The sequence below is a fragment of the Myotis myotis genome, unplaced genomic scaffold (assembly GCF_014108235.1).
Source record: "Myotis myotis isolate mMyoMyo1 unplaced genomic scaffold, mMyoMyo1.p scaffold_m19_p_12, whole genome shotgun sequence".
Taxonomy (NCBI): domain Eukaryota; kingdom Metazoa; phylum Chordata; class Mammalia; order Chiroptera; family Vespertilionidae; genus Myotis; species Myotis myotis.
Window position 1 is genome coordinate 473,811 of NW_023416316.1, and position 26,799 is coordinate 500,609.

The following is a 26,799-nucleotide window of genomic DNA, read 5'->3' on the forward strand; positions in this document are numbered from 1 at the left end:
AGAGTTCAGGCTGGAGGTCAGAGTTCAGGCTCAAGGTCAGGGCCCAGGCTCAAGGTCACTTCAGCTCAGTTCACTGAGCGCTGCTCCAGGCTCTGACCCGGTGGGATTGCCAGTCTGGCCAGTAAATGGTTGTGTGCCCAGGGCTGCGGGTCCCCAGCAGCTGGGGGCCGTGGCTTGGCTGTTCTCTGGCGGATTGCCGCGGGGGGTGCGGGGGGGAAGAAACAGAATCCATCCGTCTCTGGCAACTTTTCACGTCTGCGGGAGGCTTTCACTCCTCAGTGAAGATGCAGACGATGCCCGAGAAAGGGCTGGGCCAGAGGGCCGGGCTCAGTTTCCTCACCTGGGAAATGGGAGGAGGGTCCCGACCCCACAGGGGTGTGGTGGGGCCACACTACACGCTGAGTCAGGAATCGGTGTGCCAGGCAGGGGCGGGCTGGGCTGGGCGGCCCGGGCCCGCTTGGACCCTGCTTTCTGGCCCCTGGTTCAGTGTCCGCTACAGGGAGAGGGGAGGGCGAGGTGTCGTCGGGCCTCTGGGAGCGGGCGAGGTTTCAGGTGGGGCCCAGCCCCGCCCGCCCCGTGCTGTCTGCACTGCCCGTTTAGGACCCCAGGCCTGGGCGCCACGGGGCTGCTTTTGGGATTCTTGTACCTTCTGGGCTGTGACTCCGCTGGGCAGCAGACCTGTGTCTGGTTAGAGGCTTCCACTGGGTCAGAGAAGAGACGGGCTGCTGCTTGTCTGCGGCCGGGGGGGGTTGAGACGCCTCCTGTACTTAACACCTTTATCCCACCCACCTTTTCCCCTGCCATGGGGGAAGGGGGCCTCCCCAGGCAGCCAGCCTGGCGCAGCTGCTGGAGGGAACTACGGGGGTGTGGGGGGGACACGGAGGGCAGGAGTGAGGTGCATTCACAGCAGGCTCCCCAAAGCCAGTGGGGATGGGCCTCCAGGGCCCCACTTAGCCCTGCTCCTGATGCCTGAGGGCGAGGTTTGTGGTCCCGTCGCCACCATCAGCCTCATCCAGAGTGGAAGCCGGCCTTGCTGGGGCCGGGCCAGGTGCGGAGCGGGGTTCACCTGGGCTTGTCCCTTGTGGGCTTCCGTTCCTCCCCAGGAAATGGGAGGGCGGCAGCCCGGTCCCGTGGGGGTTCGAGGGGATTAAATGCAACGGAGCTGACAGCTGGGCAGGCGGGAGGCCCAGGCGGACGGTCGCTGTAGGTGCTGATGGAGCGTCCAGGGCGACAGCCTGGGCCCCAGCGCCCCACCCCGCGTGGGCGCTGCCTGGGAGTCCCGGGGTGGCCTAGGCAGACCCCTCCCACCTCCCCGGCTCTTCGCTTTCTCACCGGCACAGGAAGAGCCTGGCGGGATGGTCGCCAAGCCCCTCCACCGAGTCTCACCCCTGCCAGCCTTCCTGGGCGGGCACAGCTCCGCTCCGGCTCCCGCTGGCTTCCCGGCCTGTGCCCGCACTTCCCTCGAGGTCCCTCCTTTGGTTTGAGTGACGTTTTAACGCCGAGACTTCGGGGAGAGGCTGGCCCTGGGGGGTGGACACCGCAGACAGCTCCTGTCTAGCACACCCCCTGCCGTGCGAGCGTGTTCGCTGCAGAAAAACGGGAGAGAAAAGGAGCCACGCCGCCCACGCTGCCATTGCATGTTACCTGCCGGTCCTGCTAGCGAGCTGATGTTTTAAAATTCGGCCCCTCCCCCTACATGTTTTCCCCGGTGGTGTTCGTGGACGTGCTGTAGCAGTAAGCCCCTCCTCTGACACCGGCTCGAGTCCGCTGTGTGGGCGCGCCTTCCTCTTCACGTCTCTGTGTTCTCAGCCGGCGCTGCAAATGTTCGCCTGTTGGTAAACTGCTGCAGTGAACGCGTCTGGAACTAAATTGTTCGCGCACCCCGAGTGGGAACGCGGCATCGTCTTTGATGCCTTCCTAAGGCTCCGCCTGCAGAGCGCCCCCAGCTGATCCGTCAGGGTCCCGCAGGTCAGGGCCCCGCAGCACACGGCCCCCGCCCCGCAGCACACGGCCCCCGCAGCACGCCGCCCGGAACCGCCTGGCAGAGCTCCCCCCAGCGGGCGCCCCACGGACTGCTCCGCAGCCTTCCTTGGTGCCAGACCCTCTGAGCGGTGCTGAGCGATGCGGCCTCCAGAATGTTCTCCGGCACCTCCACAGAGGTTGGCAGCCGGTGTTCAGGCCCGCACAGCCCCAGGGCCCCCAGAGCTGGCCCTGAGCCCTGACCCAGGACAAGGGGGGACCTTAAGGCTGTGGCCTTAGGGCTGGACCCCAAGCTCCACGGCCTGCACCTCTGGCTCTTGGGGGGGGGGAGCTGTCCCTCAGGCCTCCCCACCTGTCCCCATGCCCCTTGCACACGGCCCTTTGCTGGCCCAGGAATGAAGCTCCGTGGGCCCAGGTGGTGCTGGTCCCGTGGGGGTGGGGGAGGGCGGGGAGGGGGCAGCGGTGTGTCTCCATTTCATTCATTAACTGTGGGAAGATGATCCGTGGAGATAAAGTGGGAAAATGTCATCCTTTGACATTTGCGTTTTCAGAGGCGTTGGCAGGCGGTGGGGAGGTTTTAGATCCTCTCCCTGAGTGACAAGCGACGGCGCCGGGAAGCCGGGCGCCCTGCCGGGAGGTGCTCCCTGCACCGGGTCCTTTCACGAGGGCCACGCCTCAGCGCACCCCGCGGCGCTGTCGGGCCCCGTTTGCCCGCAGCCTCTCTGGCCCTCGGCCCCGGAGCAGGGTTTCCGGTGGCTCCAGGAGGCACACAGCCCGCGGAGCGAGGGGCAGGCCTCGGGCGGAGCCGGGCACCTGAACCCTGTTTAAGGAGCTGCCTGTCTGGACGGGAGCCCGGAGCCGAGCCCTTGACAAACCGCCAGGGACCAGTCCAGCCTGGGGCAGAGGCTGCTGTGGTCACAACCGCTGGGGAAGCCATCCTGGGCCCCGGGACCACGGGCACCGGGAGGGCGCAGACCGTCTCCCGCCCGCGGCTCACGCGCTGCGGCAGCTCCTCCCCGTGCGAAGCTGCGCCTTTGCACTGACCCAGGTCGGCAAATGGTCTTGTCTCCCGTGTGCATGCTGACCGAGGGCTGGTGCCCGGGCTGCTCTGCAGGGGGTGCCCGGCCTGCGTCTGGCTCGTTGGGGAGGAGTGTGCCAGTTGATGAGTGAAGTCTGCCCGGCGGGCATCGGAGGGGGGCGGTTCACATGCCCGATGGTCTCCAGGCCCCATAGCCCGCCAGCCCTCCCAGCTCTGACACGTCCAGCTTCTGCCGGATAACCGGAAGCGCACGCAGCAATATTGCTCTGATTTGTTCTCTGTAAATATTTGGACGTCTTAAAGCCAAGAAAAACAGCCAGAGCCACGTTGCTTGTGAAAGATCCCTCAGAGCTCCAGGCCGGGAGCCGGCTGGGCGGCTGCATAATGCGCGATTGAGTCTTGTCTGAGAGCACAGACGGGGCCTGTCACCCCCAGGTCCACGGCTTCTGCACGCCCCGGCCCCTGAAACAGAACCACCTCTGGAAGGTGGGCTGCTGGCCGGGGCTGCCGCCTCGCAGGCTGAGAAGGGCCCTTCTGTACGGTTTCGGGGTGTCCCCGAGCCTTTAAAGAATTGCTGCCAGCAGACCAGCCGAAAAGGATGCTGGAGGGATGTGTCCCAGCCGCGGGGCCTTGGGTGGGGGCCCTGCCTTCAGTGTTCCTGTCTCCCAGAGTGCACGGCAGGCCAGGCCTTGGGGGGGCGGAGGGTTCCCCAGGGCGGGGCACCTAGAGGCCTTTTGGGCTCGTTCCTGGGACACCCAACACCCAGTGGGGCGCGTCTGTGAATTTAGCAACTGGCCACCAGGGGTCGTGTTCAGGTTCCCTTTCCCCAGATACACCCATGTGTGCGCGCACACACACATGCACACACATACATGAACACACACATCAGTTCTTATGCACACTCAAGCTCATGGTCACAGAAGCATGCACACACCCATGAACATACATGCACACACATGCGCGCACACTCGCATACATGGACACACACTTTAGCTCTTATGCACACTTAAGCTCACATGCTCACAGAAGTATGCACGCACTTATGAACATACATGCACACACATGTGCATACATGAACACACACTTCAGCTCTTATGCCCACTCAAGCACGCACGCACACATGAGCACACACAGGTGAACTCGTGCTCGCACAATGGCGTCTCCAAGGTGAGGCCGCCACCCGCCTCCCTGGCGCCTGGTAAGTCCTGTACCGAATCGTGAGCAGCTCCTTGCTCTGCTGGTGTGTGTTACACTCTGTGCTCCAGGGTCAGCCACCTCCCTCTCCAGCCTCAGTTTCCCCACGATCAGTGCGGAGCCCGCGAGCCGCCCGTCGTGTTGACGATCGTGGAATAACTGCGCGGGGACTTGCGGAGCCGGGGCGGGTGGTAGCTGTGTGTCTGGGGCAGCCTGGCCGGGACTTGGTGGGGGGACCCAAGGAGGAGTGGCCATGGTCGTCCCGGAGCCGGTGACAGCGTCCTTTCTGACAGCTGCTGGTCTGGGGCACCGCCAGGACCCCTCACGCACTCTGAACCTGCCCCGGCCGCCAGGCAGCTGGCGGAGATCAGGGCACCCAAATGACCCATTCTGCGTAATAATTACAAAATAGGTGTCGGCCTCAGCACCGGTTTGCTGTTCCCCCCAAGGTGAAGTGTGCGCGTGAACAGTCCTCTGCTTCTACAAGATCTTGTATTACTGCTTTACTTTATTTTACTTTAAATTTATATATATATATGTATATATATATATATATATATATATATATATATATATATATATATATTGATTTCAGAGAGGAAGGGAAAGGGAGAGAGAGATAGAAACGTCAGTGATGAGTGGGGAGTCATTGATTGGCTGCCTCCCCTCCTGGGGCTGGAACCCGGGCATGTGTCTCTGACTGGAATTGAACCCGAGACCTTTCAGTCTGCAGGCTGAGGCTCTAGCCACTGATCCAAACTGGCGAGGGCTGCATTACCGCTTTCCGGTGACTTCTGTTTCCTGTGACTGACAGGAGCCTCTTTTGTCTTCCCCCAGGTCATCTCTGCCGTGTCCAGACTGTCCCTGCACAATGTGGCCCAGAACAAAGGGATCAGGTAAGCCCTCGGCACAGGCCCCGCCCTCCACCTGCCCCCACAGCCTGGGCCCAGCCCTGCAGTCTCAGGCCTGTGTCTTGGTTGTGAATCTTCAGCGTGTTCCGAGTTCCAAGTCACCTGTTGACCGCGGCAGGCAGGGCGGGAGGAGGGGGAGGCGTCAGCCCGCACCAGGAAAATCTCGCAGGCGTGCGACTGATGGCTGCAAAATCAGTTTCGATTTAGGCAATCAGATGAGCAAATTAGTCCTTTCACAGATCATTGCCCGCGTGTGTGCGCTCTGCAGGCGCCAGGAGCGGGCCTCCGTGGGGATGGAGGAGCTGGCGCTTGTTTGTAGTGACGGGGACCGCCCACCCGGGCCTCAGGTCTCCTGGCAGGAGCGTCTCTGCTTGGTGTCCGTTCTGCTCTGCATCCTGTCGTCACCCCCCGCCACCCCCCCCCCCCCCCCCCGCCTGCGTCTGGTGTCTCACCTCTGACACATGGAGGGGCCCATGGGGGAAGGGGGAAGGGCAGCCCCACATGGCAGCTGCTCATGGCGGGTTCTGGCCCACAGGGTCCGAGAGATGGCGGCATGGAGGGTTCCGGATCGAAAGGGATGGGCCCTTTTTGAATCCTGGGAGGACAGGGGTCAGCGGGGGTGGGGGTGGGGGTGACAGGCCTGGGAGGTGGGAACAGTTCCCCTCACTTGAGGCTGGTGGGACTCTGGGAGGGGCCTTTTCCTGGTGTTGTCTGTGGGGGACACTGCCCCCCTGCAGGCTGGGGGCCCCAGGACCATGGCTCGGGGGTCCTGGGCCAGCACAGCTGCCCCTCAGTGGGGCTGTTTGCCCAGGTTCAGCGTCACACAGATGCCAGGGCGCCCCGCCCAGCTGCTGGGTCTCAGGGGACTTAGACATCCCATTGACTTGAGGATTTTTGCTTTTTGTTTTTTAAAAATATGTTTCTATTGATTTCAGAGAGAGGAAGGGAGAGGGAGAGAGAGAAACATCAAAGATGAGAGAATCATGGACCGGCTGCCTCCTGCACACCCCACACTGGGGATGGAGCCTGTAACCCGGGCACGTGCCCTGACCAGGAATCGCACCCTGACCTCCTGGTTCATAGGTTGATGCTCAGTCCCAAGCCACACCGGCCGGGCTGTTTTTGTTGTTAATGTCAGGCATGGGGTAGGCCGTGTCACAGTGCTTCTAAACGAGAGAGTAAACACATACCAGAGACACATACCAGATGCCTCAGGGCGTGAAGGCAACAGCGCCACGAACCCTCCACCCGCACCCACTCCCGCGCTGGAGCGTCGCCGATACCCAAGGCCCCGGCCGCCTGGCTGGTTTCCATCGTGCCGTCCGAGGTCTGCCGTTTAAAGATGTTTCGTTAGCAAAGCGTGTCCTTCCTGGGGGCAGAGGCAGCACGTGGTTTTGATGTTTTGTTTTTCCCAGAAACGACCGTCTGTTCTCGTCCCGCTGGCCCGTGAGGAGTGTGGGCTGCGGTTGTACTGCTCAGCCGTTTCCAGCAAATTCCTTATCTAGTCCGCGTCGCATCCGCCGGCAGGAGTGAGGCTCAGGCACTTGACGTGCTCTTCCATGTGGTGCTAGAGTGGGATCTCTAGGTTCTGCAACCTTCTCCCCGCACCGGCCGGGGCGGGGAGCCCCGTTATGTTCCTGGCACAGCCGGCCTGACGTTGCACGGACGTGGTTGCGCTGCGGCCTCAGCGCCGCCTCGGTGCTGCTCCAGGCTCTCCCCTCCCGAGGCCCAGGCCGTCCCCACCCCGTCTGTAGCTCCCAGGCCCCTTTCCCAGGGGCTTTACCGCTGGCGATGAGACCCTAGGTGGCGTAGAGAGTGGTGAAGGACTCCATAGCTGCCCTGCGTCTGTCCCAGTGCGTGTCCTGCCCTCTGATGAGCGTAAAGGCCCCTGGAATTGGGTGGTGCCCTTGCTCGTGGTCTTCCTGCTTCTGCTGCCCCCTCTGCCGTGGCCCCTGCACCCCGACGGCCCTGTGCTCCCGGCCAGAGCTGCTCTCCGATGCAGGTGCTTCACCAGCCGTGGGTGGAAGCAGGCAGGTAGCCCTGCCCCCTGGCCCTGGCCCCTGAGCCAGCAGATGAAGTCCCCTGTGCCCGCAGCCCCTGGAACAGGCCCTCCGCCACCTCACAGCCCACCCTGTGAGCTCGGGCCAGCGGCACTGCTCTGTGTGCCCCCGCAGCACAGCAGGAGGAGTCCGGATCCACGTCCGGGGGACGGAGAGGTGTCCACAGGCCACTGGACACCCTGGGGCCCCAGCACCTTGCCGAGCGCCCACGGGGCTCTCCCGTTAAGAGTCTTCTGCGGGGCCACTAATTAGCGAAAGGTTTTACTTCAGCCAAACCCACACCCCAGGCCCGCAGCCTGGCCGGATCATTCTCCTTCCGCTCACGGCTGGATGGGAGCCCAACGCACTCCTTTACAAAAATGATCATTTTCCCAACACTGTGCTTTGCATAATGAGCTGGTTTTCCATCAAAGCCCAGTTGTCCTTCTCGGAGGCGCTGAATGGGAGACTTGATCTGAGAGTCCCACCCTGGTCCCGCAGAGGGTCTGCGCTGAGGTGGGGGCGGCCCAGGACAACCCGTCCGGCCCCGCGTGTGGGATGCAGGTCCCTGTGGCAGCCGGAGCTGGTCCTGCAGACGGAAGGACGTCCTCATCCGTGACAGCGCTGAGGGCCGGGGAGGGAGGGCATGGCCAGGGCGGGGCTGGGCGTGAGGATGAGGCCGTGAGGCCAGGAGCCCTCCCCCAGGGACCTTGGGCAGGGAGGCTCTGGGGGCCGTGAGAGCGGCCGGGCCCCTGTGACGATCTTGAGCGACACCTGTCCTCTGGTGGAGGCTGGGGTTAGCGGTGAGAGACTGGACTCCCCAGCCCCCAGTGACCGGGACTCCCTCTTCCAATTTGAAGTGAATTCTCAGCATGTCAGACGCACCCAGATGCACATCTGAGCGCAGCAGCACCTTCTGGGATGGACAGGGACAGCCTCTGTCCCCGGCTGGCCACAGAGACCACCCTGGTCTTCCCGCTGCCGGAGGTGGGGCGCCTTCACCCCTGAGATGCCCGTGGGTGACAGACCGAACGGTGAAGCAGCTTTGGGGATAAGTCCGCCTATGGCCTGGGGGAGTCCCCTCGTTTAGCCCCCGACAGGCTTGCCTTTGTCTCCAGGGACGGGGGCACAGACGCCCCAGCAGAGAGCGAGGAAAGCCATCCACAGGTGGGGGTGCGCCCTGACCTCCACCTCAGGCCCTGAGCCTCCCCGAGTCACCTGAACGTGCCAAGTAGCTCTGAAGCCAGATGACTCCGTCCTGCGTCTCCTTCGGAGGGCCTGGGGTGCCTTTGGGGGATCCGGGACTCAAAGGGCCCCCCCTCACCCCCTGCTCAGGGCAGGTCGTGTCCCGCCTGGAGCCCAGCCTCTCCTCGCGTCTCCCCCGCGTTTGCAGACCTTGCCCGCGGCTCCGAGTCCTCCCTGGGGCTCAGGTCCCGTTCTCGCCCCGTTTCCCATTCGGGCTGACGCTGCCCCTCTCCCGCCCGGTGCCGCCTGGCGAATTCCAGGTCATTGGACTGAGCAGGCGAGAGGCGATTGGGACAGGGAGTGGCGGTTTTCTTGTGCTCATTAGCCACTTATCCTGCCAGCAGGTGGTTTTAATCGGCCCGCCTGGTCGCATCAGTGTCCTGGCCACCTGTCCTCGGCGGGTCCCCGCAGGGGGAGGGGAGCAGAGCGGGCCTTCCTCTCGTTGCGACGGGCTGTGGCCGGCAGTCCGGGCGCAGGTTTCGATGGCACGGAGTCCAGCCCGGCCCCTCCCGCGAGGGCAGCAGCGAGGCACTAGTGGTTCCGGTTAACGCTGAGGCCTGGAGCCCAGCCGGGAGGCTTGGCTGGAAGCTCAGGCCTGGACTCCAAGGTGAGCGAGCGCAGGCCTGGGCTGCAGGCCCGTGCCCAGCCACCCCCCAGGCCGCCTCAGCTGCTGGCTGGCGCCGTCCAGAGGGCCGAGGTCCAGGACTCCGCTCCTAGGGCCGAGCCGGACCTCCCGGTGCACGGTGGGAGGGCTGCAGACCGGCCCGTCCTCACGCAGGCTCGGGCAGCCCACAGCCACAACACGCAGCATGCAGCACGCAGCCCCCCTCTGTCCTGGGAGGGTGGGAGGTGCCGCTTGTCCTGCCTGGCTGCTTCCCCACGTGGCCCTCTTGGGAGCAGTCCTGGCTCCAGGCTGGCTCTGCCACTTCCTGGCTGGTCTCCTGGGGCCACTGTCTCCCCCTCTTGAGCCTTGGTGCCCATCTTGTGGGCTGTTGCCATCACTGACTGGAGGAAACCTGCAGAACCCCCCCCAAATCCTGACGCCTTCCCTGACCCCTCCTTTGTGAATCCAGGGAAGGCTTGGGTTTCCCTCGTGTCCTGCCATCTGGGTGTGTGCCCCACCCTCACCCTGGACCCCAGCCAGGGGCAGAGGTTTGACCACCTACTAACCCCACCCCTGGGCAGCAGGTGCCTAGTCTGAGGGCTGCCCAGAGCGCCCCGGGCAGCCGGCCGCTTTTCTCACCGGGGTCCACCGATCTGCCTTGCGCCTGGAGCGCGATGCCAGAGGCCACAGAGACCACCGCAATATCAGTGATGCTGCTGCCAGAGGGCTGGGGGGGGGGGCGCGAGGGCGGGGTGCAGGCCCTGGTTTGCCCCGTGTCCTGGTGGATCCAGGCCTTCGGACTCCGGGAATGGGGCTGCCGTGTGACACTTCATCTCCCAGGAGACGGAGGGACGTCGGGGCAGGGAGAAGGGGGCCTCCGGTGCTGGGTCACCCCGTACTCCCTGCCCCTGCACAGAACCCCCGCCGGCCCCCCAGAACCCTGAGCAGGGTCCCACCGTGCCCCTAGATGCTGTGCGTATTCAGATCTGCTTTCCACACGTTTCCGCCTGGAGCCAGCAGTGAGAACTGGATGCCCGCGGCACATTGGTGCGTCTGACTCACTCCTGTGCCCGATGGAAAGGCGGCCGAGCCCCAGCGCCGCCAGCTGTGTGATTGGGGAGCAGGGGGTTAGGGAGCAGCCGGGGCCCTGCTCTGCCACCACCTGCCTCACCGGGCCCCAGGGCCATTCCTGGGAGCGGACAGCTTGGACAAGGGGGAAGGAAGTGAAGGGTCTTTGCTTCCAGTAGCTGCCTAAGTGCCCGGGCTGTGGTGTCAGCTCACGCTCACGGCTGCCTGTGGGAGTGGTCTGGGGCCTCAGGGGCACCTTTGGGGCAGAGTGGGGGGCTGCGGGCAGGAGGCGGCCTTCTGCCCCGTGGCTGGCGGCTCCGGAACCTGGGGCAGGGCTGCCATCGGCCTGTGTCCACCCATCCCTGTGTCAGTTTCCTCGAGGGTCAGCGTCACTCTCCCCGCCCGGCACACCGACTTCGGCTCCGTAACCCGGGCCAGGGCTGGGGGCACGTGGGGGCTCTGCCCGTCGCAGGCCGTTTGGGAGCGTGTTGTGCAGGGAGCGTGCAGTGGTTTCCTGTTGGTGGAAATGGGGGGACACGAGGCCCAGCCCGAGGGCTGGGGGAAGCTGTGCGGGGCGCTGGCTGGACAGGCCTGGCTCCCGGGAGCCCGCTGGCCCGTGTGGCCTTCCTCAGGCCCGGGGCGAGTGCTGTGATGCCTCCTGCCCCCTGGGGCACGTGTTCCGCGCGTCTGTCCGGGCAGAGCCTGGCAGGCCACGGGGGTTCCTGCCTGGCCCGGGCAGTGTCCCCTGGCAGAGGCCAAGACGGCAGGGAAGGGAGCGCGAGGGCTTCGGGGCTGGATCGCTCGGGGGGACGGCCGTGCCCACGCCGGCTTTCCCACTCCACACTCTGCTGTTCCGAGAATCGCGCAGGGTCACAAATACGCTCGCTTCCCAGCGGCCGGAAGTGCCGCTCTGCCCTGAGGTCCGCGCCTCCTCCACCCTGTGGGGCCCAGACTCGGGGAAGGGAACAGCCTGGCAGGGATTTGGGGGACCCTGGGTTTCTCCTCTGGGGGACACTTTCCATCTCCTTGCTCAGGAGCCGCGCCCCCACGCCCTCCCCCCACCTCTGCCGCACCCACCTCTGTGGACATCGGGGTCCCGCCAGGGTCATGGCAGTGGCTGCACCTCCGTCTCCCCACCTTTCAACCTCTACCCCACAGGGGCAGAGACCCTCCCGTCCCTGCTGACTGTGGTGTGAGATCTGGGCTGTACAGTCCGGCCCACCCGTCAGTCCCCAGCTCCCATGGACTGCTGCCCCACCTGGCCCGGCAGCTTTCTCCCTGCTCAGCCCAACCTCACGGAGCCCCAACGCCCCTGGGGTGCCGGGCGGGGGCACCTCTGCCAGGGCTGCCACATCCAGAGTCGCAGTGTCTTCACCTCCTCAGTGCCAGGCCTGGGGGCAGCGTGTCCTCAGCGCTATGAGGCGGGTGGCTTATCCCCATTTTACAGACGCGTTAACTGAGGCCCACAGCCCTGGGCGAGCTCCCGGCTAGGAAGCCGAGTGGCCACTTCTCTTCCCCTCTGACAGGAGGCTCTCGTCCTGAACTTGGAGTAACACCCCACCCCCCTCCTGGTTCCCAGGCCTGTCTGGGTCCCACCCAGAGCCTTTCTCTGCTCTCGAAGCCCAGGGGCCTCCCTGCCCCCTCCGTCCCCAGGGGCCTGCATGTGGGTGTGGGTCCCCGCCTCTCTGACTCAGGGCGATCCTGAGCTGGGTGTGGGTGTGGGTGGGGTGTCTGGCCTGGCGCTGCCCCCCCCCCCCACATGATGGCTGTCTGCTCTGGGCGGGGTGGGGGCTGAGAAAGAAAGGGGATCCGTGTGCCTGTTTGGACAGTCGGGGCAGGAGCAGGAGAGCGTTTTTAATCAGCGAACCCCTGGGCGCCAAGGGCTCCCCGCCAGTTAGCAGGCGGCACCCAGGTGACCCCTTCAGTAACTGAACGGGCCTGTGGGGGCTCCAGGCTGTGCCCCGGATGCGCCTTTAAGGTGAGCCTGGCTGCTTCCCTGGCGAGCTGGGCACAGGGGTACTGGGCTGGGCTCCCACGGCCCTCCCCCCCACCTCTCCCTGCCGCCTGGCCCGTCACACCCGCTGAGATGCAGCTGAGCCTGATTGTGCCTGGTGCCAAGACCCCCCCCCAGGGTCCCCCAGCCCCCAGGGTCACAGCGCCTCCAGGGTCCCCCAAGCCCCCAGGGTCACAGCGCCCCCAGGGTCCCCCAGCCCCCAGGGTCACACAGCCCCCAGGGTCCCCCAGCCCCCAGGGTCACAGCGCCCCCAGGGTCCCCCAGCCCCCAGGGTCACAGTGCCCTCAGGGTCCCCCAAGCCCCCAGGGTCACACAGCCCCCAGGGTCCCCCAGCCCCCAGGGTCACAGTGTCCCCAGGGTCCCCCAAGCCCCCAGGGTCACACAGCCCCCAGGGTCCCCCAGCCCCCCAGGGTCACAGCACCCCCAGGGTCCCCCAAGCCCCCAGGGTCCCCCAGCCCCCAGGGTCACACAGCCAGCTGAGCAGGAGCAGAGTGGGGGGTTGAACCTGGATCTGTGACCTGCAGAGGCGTTGCTCTTAGCTGCCCCCAGAGGTCTCCCCTTAGGGGTTCTCAACCTGTGGGTCGCGACCCCGTTGGCGGTCGAACGACCCTTTCACAGGGGTCGCCTAAGACCATCAGAAAACACATATATAATTACATATTGTTTTTGTGATTAGTCACTGTGCTTTAATGATGTTCAATTTGTAACAATGAAAATACATCCTGCATATCAGATATTTACATGATGATTCCTAACAGTAGGAACATTACAGTTATGAAGTGGCCACGAAAATAATGTTATGGTTGGGGGTCACCACAACACGAGGAACTGTATTAAAGGGTCGCGGCATTAGGAGGGTTGAGAACCACTGCCTTAAATGAAGGCGTTGGAGGAGGAGGAGGCAGCAGTGGGGTCTCTGTTGGCTTCTGGCCAGCGATCTCTCCAGCGTCTGGGGGGACGAAGCTGGGGGCAGCAGGCTGGGTCCCAGGGGAGGCATCTGCAGACACTCAGTGAGGGGATTGCATGGGGCTTCCTGCCTCCGGTGGAGGGACCGCAGGGGAGCAGGCCGAGCCCCACGCAGCCTGGGCTGGGGTCACAGTGCCCGGAGCCCGCTGCAGATGCTGGCGGGTCAGCTGGCTGAGCGCCGGAGCCAGGGCTGCAGTGCAGGTGAGAGCAGGGGAGGTGACGGGATTAAGCAAAATCAGAGCCTCACAGACACAGGCAGCCCGGCTGGTTCCGTGACACACGAGTGTGTCCTTCCCTGAGAAGCAGACAGAAGCCCGTTAGCTCCTCCCGGGAGAGCCCAGCGGGGCCCCCATCCCGGCTCACTCCTCTCTCTCCTCCCGCAGGCCCTTCCCCTCGGAGGAGACGGCGGAGAACGACGATGACGTCTACCGCAGCCTGGAGGAGCTGGCCGAGTAAGCACCCAGGAGCGGACTGGACAGCGGAGGGGGGGCGTGGGGAGGCGGACGGGGGCGGGGATACCCGCTGAGGCCTCAGAGCCCCCCCAGGGCACCTGTCAGTCCTGAGGGCTGTGGTGAGGGTCCCCCCAGCAGAGTGGGAGGTGAGGGTGAGGGTCTGTTCTCTCTCAGACATGAGCCTGTCTGCACCTCACACCCCCTCGTTCTCGAAGGCCCCGGCGTGTCTGGAGGTGACATGGAGGGGTCTTCCTCCCAGGCCTCTTGTCGGGGAGCCTCTCTTTTCAGAGCCGCAGAGAGAGCTGGGGGGAGGTTCCTAGCCCGGTGCTGTGTTGGGGGATGTGGGCCCCTGGAGCCAGGGCCCCTCGAGCCCGGGCCACAGCACAGGCCGTGGGTGGGTCCAGCACTGCCTCTGGCCCATCAGGGCGGGCGCGGGGCTGAGACCAGGCCACCTGAGGCCACAGGGGTCCCCCTTCTCTGGGTGGCCCATCCTTGTGGCTCTGTGTCTACTTCCTTCCTCTCTCTGAGGGCTTCCTCTGCGTCCACACGCAGCCCCGGCCTGGCCATCATCCTGGACTGGTTCACCCTACAGTCCCGCCCCCCCCCCCCCCCAACAGGAGCCTGAAGAGTCGGCTGGCTCTGTGGGGTCGCTGTGGCAGGGTGGGACCGTGTAGCCTGCACTCAGGGCCGGGCTGCTTCCCTGGGGGGGCAGTGGCCGGAGGAGGGAGGAGGGAGGGTGCCCACCCTGCAGGAGGGAGCCTGAGCCCTGGGGGGCCCTGGTGGCTCCTGAGCCGGCTGGCGCTGCCCCTAGGCCAGGGGGGGAACCCCACACGCTTCCTGCAACAAGATCCTCCTTCCTGCTGGGTCCCGGATAAGCCGCGGTTCCTGTGGGAAGACTCGGCATCTCTTTCTCTCCCCCTGCAGCACAGGCGGGGCCGGGGGGGGTCGGGGGGGGGGGGGGGGGCAGCCTTGGCCGCCCACCCCACATCCCCGCTGCCTCCAGGGTGTGGGGCCTTTAGCAGGAGCCCGTCTCTTTAAAGCAATACGAGTCACTCAAAACTCAGATGCCCGCATTGTGCTGGCAGCCAAGGTCCTGTGATGGGAATGAAACACCAGTGGGAGTGGCTGCCACAGCCCATGCTCCTGAGCCTGGGTCGGCCGGGCCCTGCAGCGACCCCACTGGGAGGCATGGAGCTCTTCGGGGCGTCTGGTCGACCCCATGTTGGGGAGAGGGTGGGAGAGCAGCCTGGAGTCACAGCCAGGCCGAGCAGCCCACCTGGATGCCACCGCCCCCCACCTCCTGCCCCCCGCCCGCCCTGAGCAGTGCCAGGAGTCAGAGAGGGTCTTAGAAATGCCTGTGAGAGGATCACCCCAGCACGGGCCCTAGGGGTGGGGCTGAGTGAGGAGCTGCTCACCCGCCTGCAGGGAGGAGGAAACGGCTCAGAGAGGCTTAGCTGGAAGGCGGTCCCGCCCGCTGCCCCACTCCTGCGGGCTGAGCCCAGGTTGGACTGCTTCCTGCCCCTTCCCGGCGTTTTCCACCTGGAGACCCCTCCTCATCTGCCAAATCCGGGTCTGAGTGTCTCCCCCTTGGAACAGCCCTCCAGGCCACCCACCCAGCCAGCACCACCGCCCATCCCCCACAGCAGAGCACCCCACCCTGCGCGGCTGTCCATGGGGTGCACGGTGATTGGGAGGTAAATGCCTCTCTTCCTTCGACTGGGAGGTTCCTGGGGTCTTTGTCACAAGCACCCCGCTCAGGCCCCCTAGCAGCGCGGGCGTGGGCGCACGGCAGCGGAAGTCCTGGGTGACGACCGTGACGGAGCCTGCACGGGCGGGCACTGCTGGGACCTCACCTCCGATGTCCCCTCGCCCCAGCTGCTTTGTGAGGTCTGTCTGCAGGCGTCCCCATTTTACAGACAAGGAGACTGAGGCCTAGAGAGGGGAAGCCCCGGTCCATGTCACTCAGCTTTGACTCCACGTTTGTGCCCTCACCTCGCTGCCATGTGACGTTGAGGCCCCCCCCACCCCCCAGAGCCCGGGGCGCCCTGTCCAAGGGTGAGGGCCATCGAGATCTGCCGCTTCTCCCAGGTCACCAACCTGAGGTGTCAGCCGGCCCAGGGCTCCTTGAGCAGCCGGGACGTGGCAGGAAGTGCCTCCCAGAACCAGCCAGAGCCCGCTCCCCGTCAGCTGCCACCCGGGTTCCTGCCTGTCCCCAGTGGCTTGTGGGGCGCGGTCAGTTTGGGGGGTTTCTATGCGGTGAGTCAGACCGTGGCGGCCCTGGGCGCCCATGCCCCCCTTCTCTGCCCCTTCCCGTGTGACGGGGCCCTCGAACCGCAACATGGGACGTGACTCCTCTCGGGCGAGAGCCAGTCGGCCCGTGGCTTCGCACAGCTCAGTGGCGTCGTTCCGTGGCATTAAGAGCGAGCCTGGATCCGGCGGTTCCTTACGGCGCTTATTGCAGATGTAAATCATGAGTGGCGGGGACGGGGTGGGTGGGAGTCTCTAACTTGCGATTTGGTCCCAGCGGCTCCAGTTTAATAAATTTTTCAAGCTTCCCCTCCTCCTCCTTCCACGGAGAAGCACATCCCTCGCATCCTGTCCCCGGGGACCTGGGCTGATGTTATCCATTAGGGCAGCTTACAAGGCAGACAGGGAGGCCGCTTCTCACCGGCCGCCCGCCCGCGGGGCAGGGAGGCGGCTGTGCGCGGCCAGGCGGAGCTGGAGCGAGGGAGCCCCACTTCCTCTGGGCGGCCGGGAGCGAGGGAGCCCCACTTCCCGGGCGGCCGGGAGCGAGGGAGCCCCACTGCCTCTGGGCGGCCGGGAGCGAGGGAGCCCCACTTCCCGGGCGGCCGGGAGCGAGGGAGCCCCACTTCCTCTGGGCGGCCGGGAGCGAGGGAGCCCCACTTCCCGGGCGGCTGGGAGCGAGGGAGCCCCACTTCCTCTGGGCGGCCGGGAGCGAGGGAGCCCCACTGCCTCTGGGCAGCCGGGAGCGAGGGAGCCCCACTTCCCAGGCGGCCGGGAGCGAGGGAGCCCCACTGCCTCTGGGCGGCCGGGAGCGAGCAGCGACAGTTTGAGCAGAACCTGCGCATCTTTCCTTCGGGCTCTTGGCCAGGCGTCAGAAGCTGCCCGGCCTGACGCTCCACAGCTGGACCCCCTCAAACACGCAGCCACACGCCGCTCTCCCACGCAGGGAACCTGGGGGGACCGACATGGGGAGCACCCCGACGTGGGCTTCCATTCATTCATTCATTCATTTGTGTACTCGTCCAGTTGCCAACTGGACACTAAGTGCTTTCTGTGTTCCCAGCAGCTGGGACTATAAAGGGGAGTGAGACCCCTGCCCCCCAGGCCCCTGTGCTCCGGGCAGGGGTGGGGCTGGCTGCAAGAGGGGCGAGCGCTGGAGGAGAGGCGTGGGTCCCCCATGTGGACCCTCCTCTGAGAGGCTTTTCTGCCTGGGGTGTCCCCCACTGTCGCCCCAGCCTAGCGGGTGGTGGAGGCCCCGCAGCCTCTGCCCACCAGACACAGCTCCTCAGTGGAGGCCGCCTCCCACCACCCAGTGCAGGAGTCTGTCCACTCCCGCCACGCCGGCTCCCGAGCCACAGGGCTGTCTTGTGGGACAAGCCCAGGACCTGGCTCTGTCGTGTCCTGTTTGTGTGGCCTCTGGCAGGTTTCCCACCTTGCGTGCCTCGGTTTCCCGGGTGTGACACACTGTCTGTATCTGCTTTGGGGACCGGCTGGGAAGGTTGCCAGTGACGTTGTGGGTGGCACAGCCCAGAGACCACACTGCGGGCGCTCAGCAGGGACGTGGCTCCCGGCCTGTTTCACCCCGAATGTGGCCTTTCTTCTCTGATTCCGAACGGCCGTGGCTGTGCCGCCCGGAGAATGGCACACGGGCCACATGTGGGACGGTGAGTTCTCTAGTAGCCACACCAAAACCAACATCCAAACACGAAGCAGGAAGAACACAACACAGGCAGGCGAATGTTAAGGATGTATTTTTGTTTAACCCGACATCCAAAATCCAGTGGCACCTCGTTCCTGGAACCGAACTCGTTCCGGAGGGCTGTTCGGAACCGAGTCACCTGTTCCCATTAGGAGTCATGTAGATGGAAGGACTGGTCCCAGACCCTCCCGCGTTTCTGCTCCACCCTTTCTTACAGGCAGGCCAGGCCTCTTGTCCTGTTTAACCGTGAGTGAGCACGAGGAAAGCAGAAGGGACAGGGAAGGTAAATGGAGATTTAACAAACAGAAAGGGAACGTACAGTAAGATGAAAATTTAACAGTAATTATAGGCAGCAACCAAAGCAAAACACGAAGATGTTCGCGCACAATATCCTGAGATGTGAACCGTGGGAAACCGACGCAGATCGCAGCCTCTCCTGTGAGAGGCGCGCGACGATCCACAGGCATCGGCGCGAAAGGGCTGTCAGTCCGAGGGGGGCGGTGTCGGGACGCAGGAGCCCACGTGCTCTGCGTAACCGCGGGCACAGCCCAGCGGGACTCCCCGCGTTGGGAGCTCACAGCCGCGGTGGGTAGCGGCCCAGGTGGGCGGCGGGGGTCTCGGGTCAGAACGTGACCCGGGAGCTCAGAAGCCCGTGCGTCTGACCCGACGGCGCTGGGCTCGGATGATGGCCTCGGGGGCTCCGAGCTCCCTGTCGAGGCCACTGGATCATGTATAATTGAATAGGACAGCAGCTGGTTGAAAAAATTAACACAAAATACTGCCACTTAAAAACGCTTCATCCAGCAAACGGGGAGGCCTGTTTTGAAATTGCTCCCATGATGAATGCCTTGCATTTGCATATGGCTTCTCCCTCCCTGAGAGCCCCTCTTCTTCCTGGGATGTTCCGGGGAGCCTGGGGGTGCGGCTCCTCCCGTCTCAGACCTGCCCGAGTCCTGGGCTGGCCCAGGGTGACGTGCCTGAACTGGGGGAACCCCTCGCCCAGGGCTGGAAGGGAGTTTTACACACACAAGCACCACCCCTTGGGAGCCCGGATTGGGGCTGGGTAAATGCCAGCCCAGAAATCCGGGAGGGCTCCTCAGAAGAAGTGACCACTGGGTTCTGGAGCCCAAGTAGGAGCGTCTTGTAGAGGCCTGGCTGGGACAGTGCCCCAGAGAGCGGAAGGTGGGGAGGGGGTGAGGCAGGAGAGCCAGGCGGGGCCATCTGCCCAGGACCTGGGGTTCCCATCTCGGAGGTGTGGCTGAGCATCGCCCCAGGGAAGCACAGCGTGGTTTGCGACACTTCACAGGATTTACGAGGAAGCAGAATCCTCGAAGTTCCCTGCGACTCGGGGGAGGACTTCCCTGCGCCCCGGGAAGGTGTGTTCGTGGCAGAGAGCGCCTGGGTGTGCATAGGCTGCCAGGGGTCAGTCCCACTGGCTGGAGAGGCCACCGTCACGCAGGCGGGTGACGACAAAAGTGTGTCCACTTCGGCCTCGGCTGTCAGATGCCCTGGGCCCAGCTGGTGGGGACGGGAATGATCCGCTGCCGTGGACGCCGAGACTTGTCCTCTGGCCCCGGCCCCGCTCTGGACATGCGTTCGGAGATGCTGCCTGTCAGTCTCGGGGTCTTGTCCCTTCCCCGAGCACCCAGAGCGGGAGGGACCACATCGTCTCACTCTCACTCGGAGGAGCCCTCAGTTTCTCCCCGAGTGCTCGCTGCGGATGGAGCTGGAAGGCTTGCAGCCTTTTCCGGGGGACACCCCCCAGTTCGTGCAGACAGCCGCACCCTCGGGCCTGAGCTGTCAGGGAAAAGAATCGGGGGCTGGTAGGGCAGCCACAGCGTTGGGAAAGCGCTGGAAGGGAGGGACCCACAGGGCCGGAGACCCTCCCCCCGCCCCCCACCTTATAATCCACCTCAGCCCTGGCTGACCACGGAACCTCACACACGGCGGGGCCTCTGGTTTCCCGCCGAGAAGTTGGCAGCCGGAGGCAGAGTCAGCAGCCACGCCAGCGGCTGCCCACTGTCCCAGCCCACCGGACGGTCTCAGGCGGCCCCAGCCGCTATGAAGCATCCTGTCCCGTGTCCGTGGGAGTCCTCAAACTTGCAAAGAAACAGGAGAGAAGGAGCCGTCGCCAGAATAAAAACAGACCCTGAGCAGCCCACCTTGCTGACTCCGCGCTGTGAATGCGGCCAGGAGCTCCGGGGGGAAATGTGCCGAATGGGTGACAGAGGGGCCCAGCGGAGAAACAAACGCAGAGAAGGGCCGAGTGGCCCCTCCGGGACTCGAACCGTGACCTCCGGGTTCATAGGTCGATGCTCAACCACCGAGCCACGCCGGCCGGACCCCTCCAAGCATCTTTCAAGCCCACCTGTCCAGGAAGCTCCCTGAGCAGGAGGGAATAGGTCCCCCAGATCCCGGAGATCTCGGCAGGCCCCCTACCCCGTGCACCCCGCTTTCCCTCTGCCCCGCGAGAGCCGTGGGCGCCATGGGCGTGCGTGGGGCAGTGAGGAGGTGGCATCTCGAGCACTGAGTCCTGTCGGGGGGCTGCAGGGAGGTCCTGGAGGGGTAGGATCCCGAGTGGGAGGGACAGGGCACGGGGATCAACTGGGATGTCCCCCAAACACGGGAGGAGAAGGCGGCTGTCATGCCGGCGGTTTGGTGCCCCTGCACCCGTGACCTGGAGGCCCCTTCTGGGCCTATTTCCCGTTCTCTTTATTAAAGTCATTTGTTCGTAAAATGTGTAGCTGCCCGGGCCCCACCGCCCACCCCTCCCTCCACTGGCCCCGCGGCCTCGCCTGCCTCTGATGGAGCAGCCTGCGGCGTCCCCCCTCCTCTGTCCCGCGCGGCCACAGTTTCGACGCTGGCCTTGTCACTGGGCCCGCTCTGCTGTGCGACAGGAGCCGGGCAGCTGGCACCGGCGGGCAGGGCCTCGGGCGCTGTTTCCTTGGGGGCAGCGTCTGCAGGGACAGGGAGGCTGAGTGCTCGGCTGCAGGTGCCAGGCCCGGCCGTGGCGAGGGCGTGGGGCTGGGAGGCAGGTGCCCGGGCGTCGGAGCTGGGCACCGCCTGGCCTGCGAAGACTCCCACGGGGGTTCCCCTGGGCCTCCCCCTGTCCCTGGCGGTTAGTGAGGGGCTGGGGAGGTGGGGCTCTGTCTCGGATCCCTCTGAAGCACGGCAGGCAAAGCAGGAGCTGTGCTCTGCACGCTGCTCTAAACGCAGACACCTGGGAGGCAGGTGCCCACCCTTAGGCCGGGAGACGGCGGCGTCCCGCCCCTCTGACCGCTCCCTCCCCGCAGCGAGCACGACGTGGGGGAGGACATCTACGACTGCGTCCCGTGTGAGGATGAGGGGGACGACATCTACGAGGACATCATCAAGGTGGAGGTGCAGCAGCCCATGGTAAGCGCCCCGGCCTGCGCCCACCACGCCCTCTTCTCGCCCGCACAGACTTTTAGACTTGGCAGAGCAGTCTGTCCTTTTAAAAATATATATATACTTTTATTGATTTCGGAGAGAAAGGGAGAGGGAGGGAGAGAGAAACATCAGTGATGAGAGAATCATTGGTCAGCTGCCTCCCGCAATCCCCACCCTGGGGATCGAGCCTGCAACCCGGGCCTGTGCCCTGACCAGGAATCAAACCGTGACCTCCTGGTTCATAGGTCAACGCTCAGCCACGCCGACCAGGCTGATTCTGGCCCTTTCTTTAAAAATGAGCCGGCCCCAGCCCAGGCCACTGAGGGGGAGCTGGTCCGGTGTGGAGGGAGCTCCAGAGGCTGCCCCCGTCCACCCCACCCCGGTTCCTCCCCCTTCCTGGGCCCAGCCTGCTGCGGGCCCTCGTCCCTGCGAAGTCTCCTCAGGAGGCTGGGATGAGACGCGCCCTTCCCGCGTAGCCCTGGGATTCTCCTCGAAGGCTGTGCGGGGCTCGGAGTCCCTCCCGCCCGGGAGCCGCCAGCTCGCAGCGGGAGCCCCACTCACACCACACGCGTCAGCTCACACTGCACGCACCGGCCTCTCTGGGCAGCGCGGACCCGCGATCGTCCCAGTCAGCCAGCTGTGCGTCCTCTGTGTGCGAGGGTGTCTGTGTCCAGCCGGGAGGCTGACAGCCTGGGACGCCCGTGGGCTGCAGTGCGGGGTTAATGCCCACAGCTGCTGTGGGGAGGCAGGTCCTGCCGGCCGGGCCGGGGAGATGGGGACCTGGCCACAGCCCCTCGGGCCCCCACACAGGGGCATGGAGGTGCCGCTTGCCACCCCGGGAGGCTTTTGATGCCATTTGCTTTCACACCAGAAATGGAGAACGTTTCAGAAAGGGAATTCGGGTCCATGTGGGAGTGAGCAGTGGCGGCGAACACACGAAGCGGGGAGCCGCTCCCCCGGCCTTTCAGAGAGGCTTTCCCCCCCTGGACGCCTGCGGCCCCTCCGGCATCACGCGGGGGAGACGGGACATGCTGGGCACGGAGCTTGCAGCCCCGAAACTGCCCTGAAGGGTGTGGTGGGTTCCCTTCCCCTCAGTAACCAGGTCTCGCTCTGTCGAGTCTGCTGTGGGGCCGTGACCCCGGGCGATCCTGCCCCCCTGGGGGGTGTTGGGGGCTGGAAGTTCACCCTCGCCTGTTGCTGGAGGTCCCTGCTTCCTCGCCCCCAGTTGCCCAGGAGCCTGGCCGGCCTCTGGGCTCCCCCAGCCCTTTGGGAGCCGGTGTCCTCTGGAGCGAGGACAGGACCGGAGCCCGGGGCACAGGCTCCCGAGACCCCCCCATGGTGCTTGGCCCGCGGAGACCTGGAGAGGGCGCTCCCCAAGCTCTCTCTGTCCCTGGTGCTGAACCCCACACAGCGGGACCTGGGGCTGAGACGATGTCACCTCGCCCCCCCCCCCCGCTCCCCCCCCTCACCGTATCCTGGGGATAAGCTGGCGCCCCCTGCCCTGCTCTGCTCAGTGTCCTAACGCCCCGGGCTGGTGCTCACAGGCCGCGCGTCCACCCCGGGTGGGTGGGCCTCCCGCCACGCCCTCTGGGACCCACCCCGGTGTATCTCATCCCCTGCCACGGCTGGCGCTCCCCCGCAGTCCCAGTGGAGGTCATGGGGATGGTGCTTTTGCGAAGGAAGATAAAGCCAGAGGTTGGCAGGTGTGGCTCAGCCCAGACGTGGGAAGACCAGCTGCGTTCTCGGTCCCGGGCCTGTCCCTCCCACCTGCCCGGCAGTGGGTATCCCTGAGGCTGTGGGCTAAATGCGCGGGCCTCCCTGACCCCCACGTGCAGCTGGGTGCTAACTGGGTCTCTCGTCTGTTTCCATGCTCTCAGATCAGGTACATGCAGGTAAGGCTGCCCGCGGCGTCTCCCCCTCGCGGGCCTGTCCTGGGAGACACTGTCGGCCTGTTTTTATGCAGTTTTAGGGGGACCACTCGGCATCCCCATGGAGCCCCGAGAGTAACAGTGCAGTCCCCTGGCTGAGCAGGGCTGCCACCCTGGCCCTGGGCCATGTGCCCGCGCTGGCCCTTGGAGCTGCAACCCTGGCAGAGCCCAGCAGGGCCTGGCCTTCCTGGAGGAGGAGGATGGTCAGGGCACACAGGGTCCGGACGTCATGCCACGGGTGCCAGCTCCTTCTCCCAGGGCCTCGCTCACGGGCACATAGGGCTCAGCTGAGGGGCCCGAGAGCGTGGCTGCCTCTGCACTCACATCACCCCCCGTTCCCCGGCCCTGTGACCAGTCTCGGTCAGCCCGCCCCCCCGCCCCGGTCCCCCCAGAGGTGGGGGCAGGCCCTGCCACGGTGGCGCGTCCCCAGGAGCCCTGCTTGCAGCCCGTGGGCGCTGGGAAGGGCCAGCCTGTGAGGAATCGTGTCCTTCTCTGAGGCACCAGCTGAGGATCCAGTTGGCGGACACGGGTCCTCAGGGAGCTGGTCAGAGGCTCCCCTGTGCACACAGTAGGTGCTTTAAGCACCTCACACGTGCTGTCTATGCCGGAGGTGGCTGGTGCGGGGCTCGCCCTGGCCTGGAAGCCGTGCTTCCTTGGCACTGCCGCCCGTTCTCAGGTTCCCGCCACAGCCCCTCCGTGTGCCTCAGTTTCCTCATCTGCAAGGGGGGAGGGGGAGGAAGGCCTGGGCCCTCCTGTCTCCTATCCGGCCCCACGTTGGCCAAGTGGGCGGTGAGCGGGTGGCAGGCCTGGTGGGAGCCCCTGCTCACGCCCGTGTCCGCCCGTAGAAAATGGGCATGACGGAGGACGACAAGAGGACGTGCTGCCTGCTGGAGATCCAGGAGACCGAGGCCAAGTACTACCGCACGCTGGAGGACATCGAGAAGGTGGGCTCGGCCTTCCGGGGCAGGGGCCACCCCTGCCTGGTGCGTCCGGGTGGTGTTGGGGGCCTCAGCCAGGGCGTGCCGTGTGCTTTGGGGGTAACCATGTTTACAGGCCTCCCCTCCCCATTCGAGGTAGGTGTGCTACCCCCGAGTCAGACAGGCCAGGGCAGCCTGTCCATGTGGACAGTTCCTCCTGCTCGGTCCCGTGGCCGGGAGAGGTGGGGACAGGCCCCCTGGGGAGAAGGGGCCAGAGAGGAGAGGCGCGAGTCCTCCCCGGGGGGAGGGGCCTTTGCACCTGTGAGAATCGAGGCAGCTCGGGCAGGACCACTGCCTGCCCGCGGAGCTTCTGGGCGTGGAGAGCCTCTCCTGGCAGGTTCAGGGCGCAGGCGGGGACCGTGGCCCTGTCACCGTCCGGAGGTGCATGAGGGTGACGCCCCCCCCTCCCGGAGTCAGTTTCTCATGTCTCAGACGCTAGCCATGCTCCGTGGTGGCTGTGGGTTCGTGTCCAGCGCACGCGAGTGCCCCCGGGAGCAGGTGTGCTCTGCCCGTGCTCAGGCCCCACTCGCCTGCCCCGCGCAGCAGAGCCGGGCCTCCCAGATCCTCTGCAGCGAGCACTGGGCGCCGGCCGGGCCAGGCGCGGGGGCCGCCTGCAGGGAGCCCCTGACCTCGCGGGGTTGTCCGAGCCCCTCTGGCCGCGCTGTGGCCTGGAAGGTGGCTGCCCCCCGCACTGAGGCATCATCGGGCTCTGTCTTCCAGAACTACATGGGCCCCCTGAGGCTGGTGCTGAGCCCGGCGGACATGGCGGCTGTCTTCATCAACCTGGAGGTGAGGCCCTGTGTGCCCGCCCGCGGGCTCTGTCCCGGGTCCCGGGCTGCGCCTGTACCCAGGTCCCGGGCTGCGCTGCGTCCCTGCCCAGGGCTCCGTGGGTCCTGGCTAAGGGGTGTTTGGTGGCTGGCAGATGAGAGGAGGGACTTGGTTTCGGGGACTTGGGTGTGCTCAGGCCTCCTCAGGCGGCCAGCCCCATGGCCCTCCTGGCTGCGTTACACCCACACTTATGTGGGACGCACCCCCACGCCCGGGCCTCTCTGTCCGAGAGTGAACAGGGACGCGTGGCCCTCTGGCTGGTGCCGCTCACGTGCCGACGGCTTTCCCTCCAGGACCTGATCAGGGTGCACCACAGCTTCCTGCGGGCCATCGACGTGGCCATGATGGCGGGCGGCGGCACGCTGGCCAAGGTCTTCCTGGAGTTCAAGGAGAGGTGGGTGCGGCCCCTCCCGGCCGGGGGCCTTGGGGACGCCTGGGTGCCTCTCTGGGTCTGCGCGGGACAGTGCAGAGCTGACCGGGGCTTCACCGGTGGGGTCCCCTGGCTGTGTGCCGCCCGCGGCAGGTGGCGTGTGTGCGTCCCTGCATGTGTGCGTGTGCATGTGCGTGCACGTGTGTGCACACATGTGAACCTACATGTCCGCATGTGCATGCCCAGGCTCCTGATCTACGGGGAGTACTGCAGCCACATGGAGCATGCTCAGAACACGCTGAACCAGCTCCTCGCCAGCCGGGAGGACTTCAGGCTGAAAGTGGAGGTAACAGTGGCTCCCAGCCCGGCCCCTGGCTCATCCGCCTGAGGCTACAGCTCCATGGCCTCCTGCTCACCCCGTTGCGGGAAGGGGGGGACGGGGTAGTGAAAGGACTTTTCCTTTTTTAAATTTTTAAATTTTTATTGATTTCAGAGAGGAAGGGAGAGAGAGAAACATCAATGATGAGAGAGAATCATGGACCAGCTGCCTCCTGCACGCCCCCACTGGGGATCGAGCCCGCAACCGGGGCCTGTGCCCTGACGGGGAATCGAACCGGGACCTCCTGGTTCCTAGGTCGACGCTCAACCACTGAGCCACGCCGGCCGGGCTTATATGACTTTTTTGTGTGGATTTTAGCAGGTGGTTTTCTCCTCTGTGGGTGGGCAGTGAGCAGGTGGAGGGCACTGTCCCGCGCCAAAAGACAGCCTGAGCCCCTGGGTGCAGGTGAGGTAGGCCCCAAGGACCGGATCTGGCTCAGTGTGGGGCTGTGACCGACCCCTGACCCTGGCCTACGTGAACCCCAAGGGGACCCCAGTGACGGATGTTTGCTGGGAGCTGTGGAGCCTCCCCCCCGCTTCCATCCTCGCCCGGGCTCAGAGCCGGTCTCCTGTGGGGTTTCCCACATGAGCCCCACTCAGGACCCTGTCCTTGTTCCCCTCCTTGGGGTACCAGGCTGCTCCCCGGCTGGGTTCCCGTCAGATCCTGTTTCCGGAGTGGGTCCCGGTGTTGGGGCCCTTTGCTCAGCAGTGCGGGGATGCCCAGTGTCCAGGCAATGAGGGGGAGCCCCTGGTTCCGCAGGTGGTTCCCTTAATGTGAGCCAGCTCCCCGAGGATGTTGAGGCAGGCCCAGTGGGTGCCAGCCCCCGAATTGCAGTCCTCGTGTGGCCACTGCGGACCCGAGGCTGTGAGAGGCGGCAGCCCCGCACCTGGTGATGGGGGAGGGGGTTCTGGGAGCCAGGCCAGACAAGGACGGGACGCCCGGGCCCCAGTTCCGGCCTCAGGTCTGCCCCCGGCCGGGGTGTGGGAGCGTCGGGGTCCAGCGTCCCCGGGCAAGGACGCCCCTCATCGCCTTGCTGCCCCGACGCCCAGGAATGCACCCTGAAGGTCCAGGATGGGAAGTTCAAGCTGCAGGACCTGCTGGTGGTGCCCATGCAGCGGGTGCTCAAGTACCACCTCCTCCTGAAGGTGAGCCCTTGGCCTCCGCGGCCGGGCAGGGCGGAGCCACGGGGAGGCTAGAACCAGCAGACACTCGCCGGCCGTGCCTCGCGCACAGAGCGGCAGGGGCACTGGGAGCTGCTCTCTGTGCCGTTTGCCCAGTAAGTGTACGAAGGAGAGCTAGGATTCAAGTGGGCAAGCGAGCAGAGAAAGTGGCAGAGACGGGACGCCTCCCCCGGCCAGGAGTGAGCGTTCCCGTGGCTGCGCCTTAGCCGCCCTGAGCTCCCGGCAGCCACGGAGAATGGGAATAGGGAGCCCTGGGCAGACGGACCTGGG

General features: G+C 65.4%; 1 protein-coding gene across 5 annotated transcripts in view; it reads left to right on the forward strand.

Annotated features, from left to right (window-relative positions):
- The window catches only part of VAV2 (vav guanine nucleotide exchange factor 2), a 102,090-nt gene that overhangs the window by 53,112 nt on the left and 22,179 nt on the right, over positions 1 to 26,799 (forward strand). For 4 of the 5 annotated variants that reach the window (XR_004971097.1, XR_004971098.1, XM_036329187.1 and 1 more), the window contains exons 3-10: positions 5,051 to 5,109; positions 13,444 to 13,512; positions 20,749 to 20,851; positions 23,640 to 23,738; positions 24,492 to 24,560; positions 24,893 to 24,993; positions 25,216 to 25,315; positions 26,398 to 26,493. Coding sequence is in view for 3 of the 5 variants with exons in the window: in XM_036329187.1 (XP_036185080.1) it covers positions 5,051 to 5,109; positions 13,444 to 13,512; positions 20,749 to 20,851; positions 23,640 to 23,738; positions 24,492 to 24,560; positions 24,893 to 24,993; positions 25,216 to 25,315; positions 26,398 to 26,493 (696 nt within the window). In the remaining 2 variants the exon portion in view is untranslated. Of the gene's footprint in view, positions 1 to 5,050; positions 5,110 to 13,443; positions 13,513 to 20,748; positions 20,852 to 22,743; positions 22,759 to 23,639; positions 23,739 to 24,491; positions 24,561 to 24,892; positions 24,994 to 25,215; positions 25,316 to 26,397; positions 26,494 to 26,799 lie in introns of all 5 variants that reach the window. The other variant, XM_036329190.1, reaches the window with a different exon arrangement.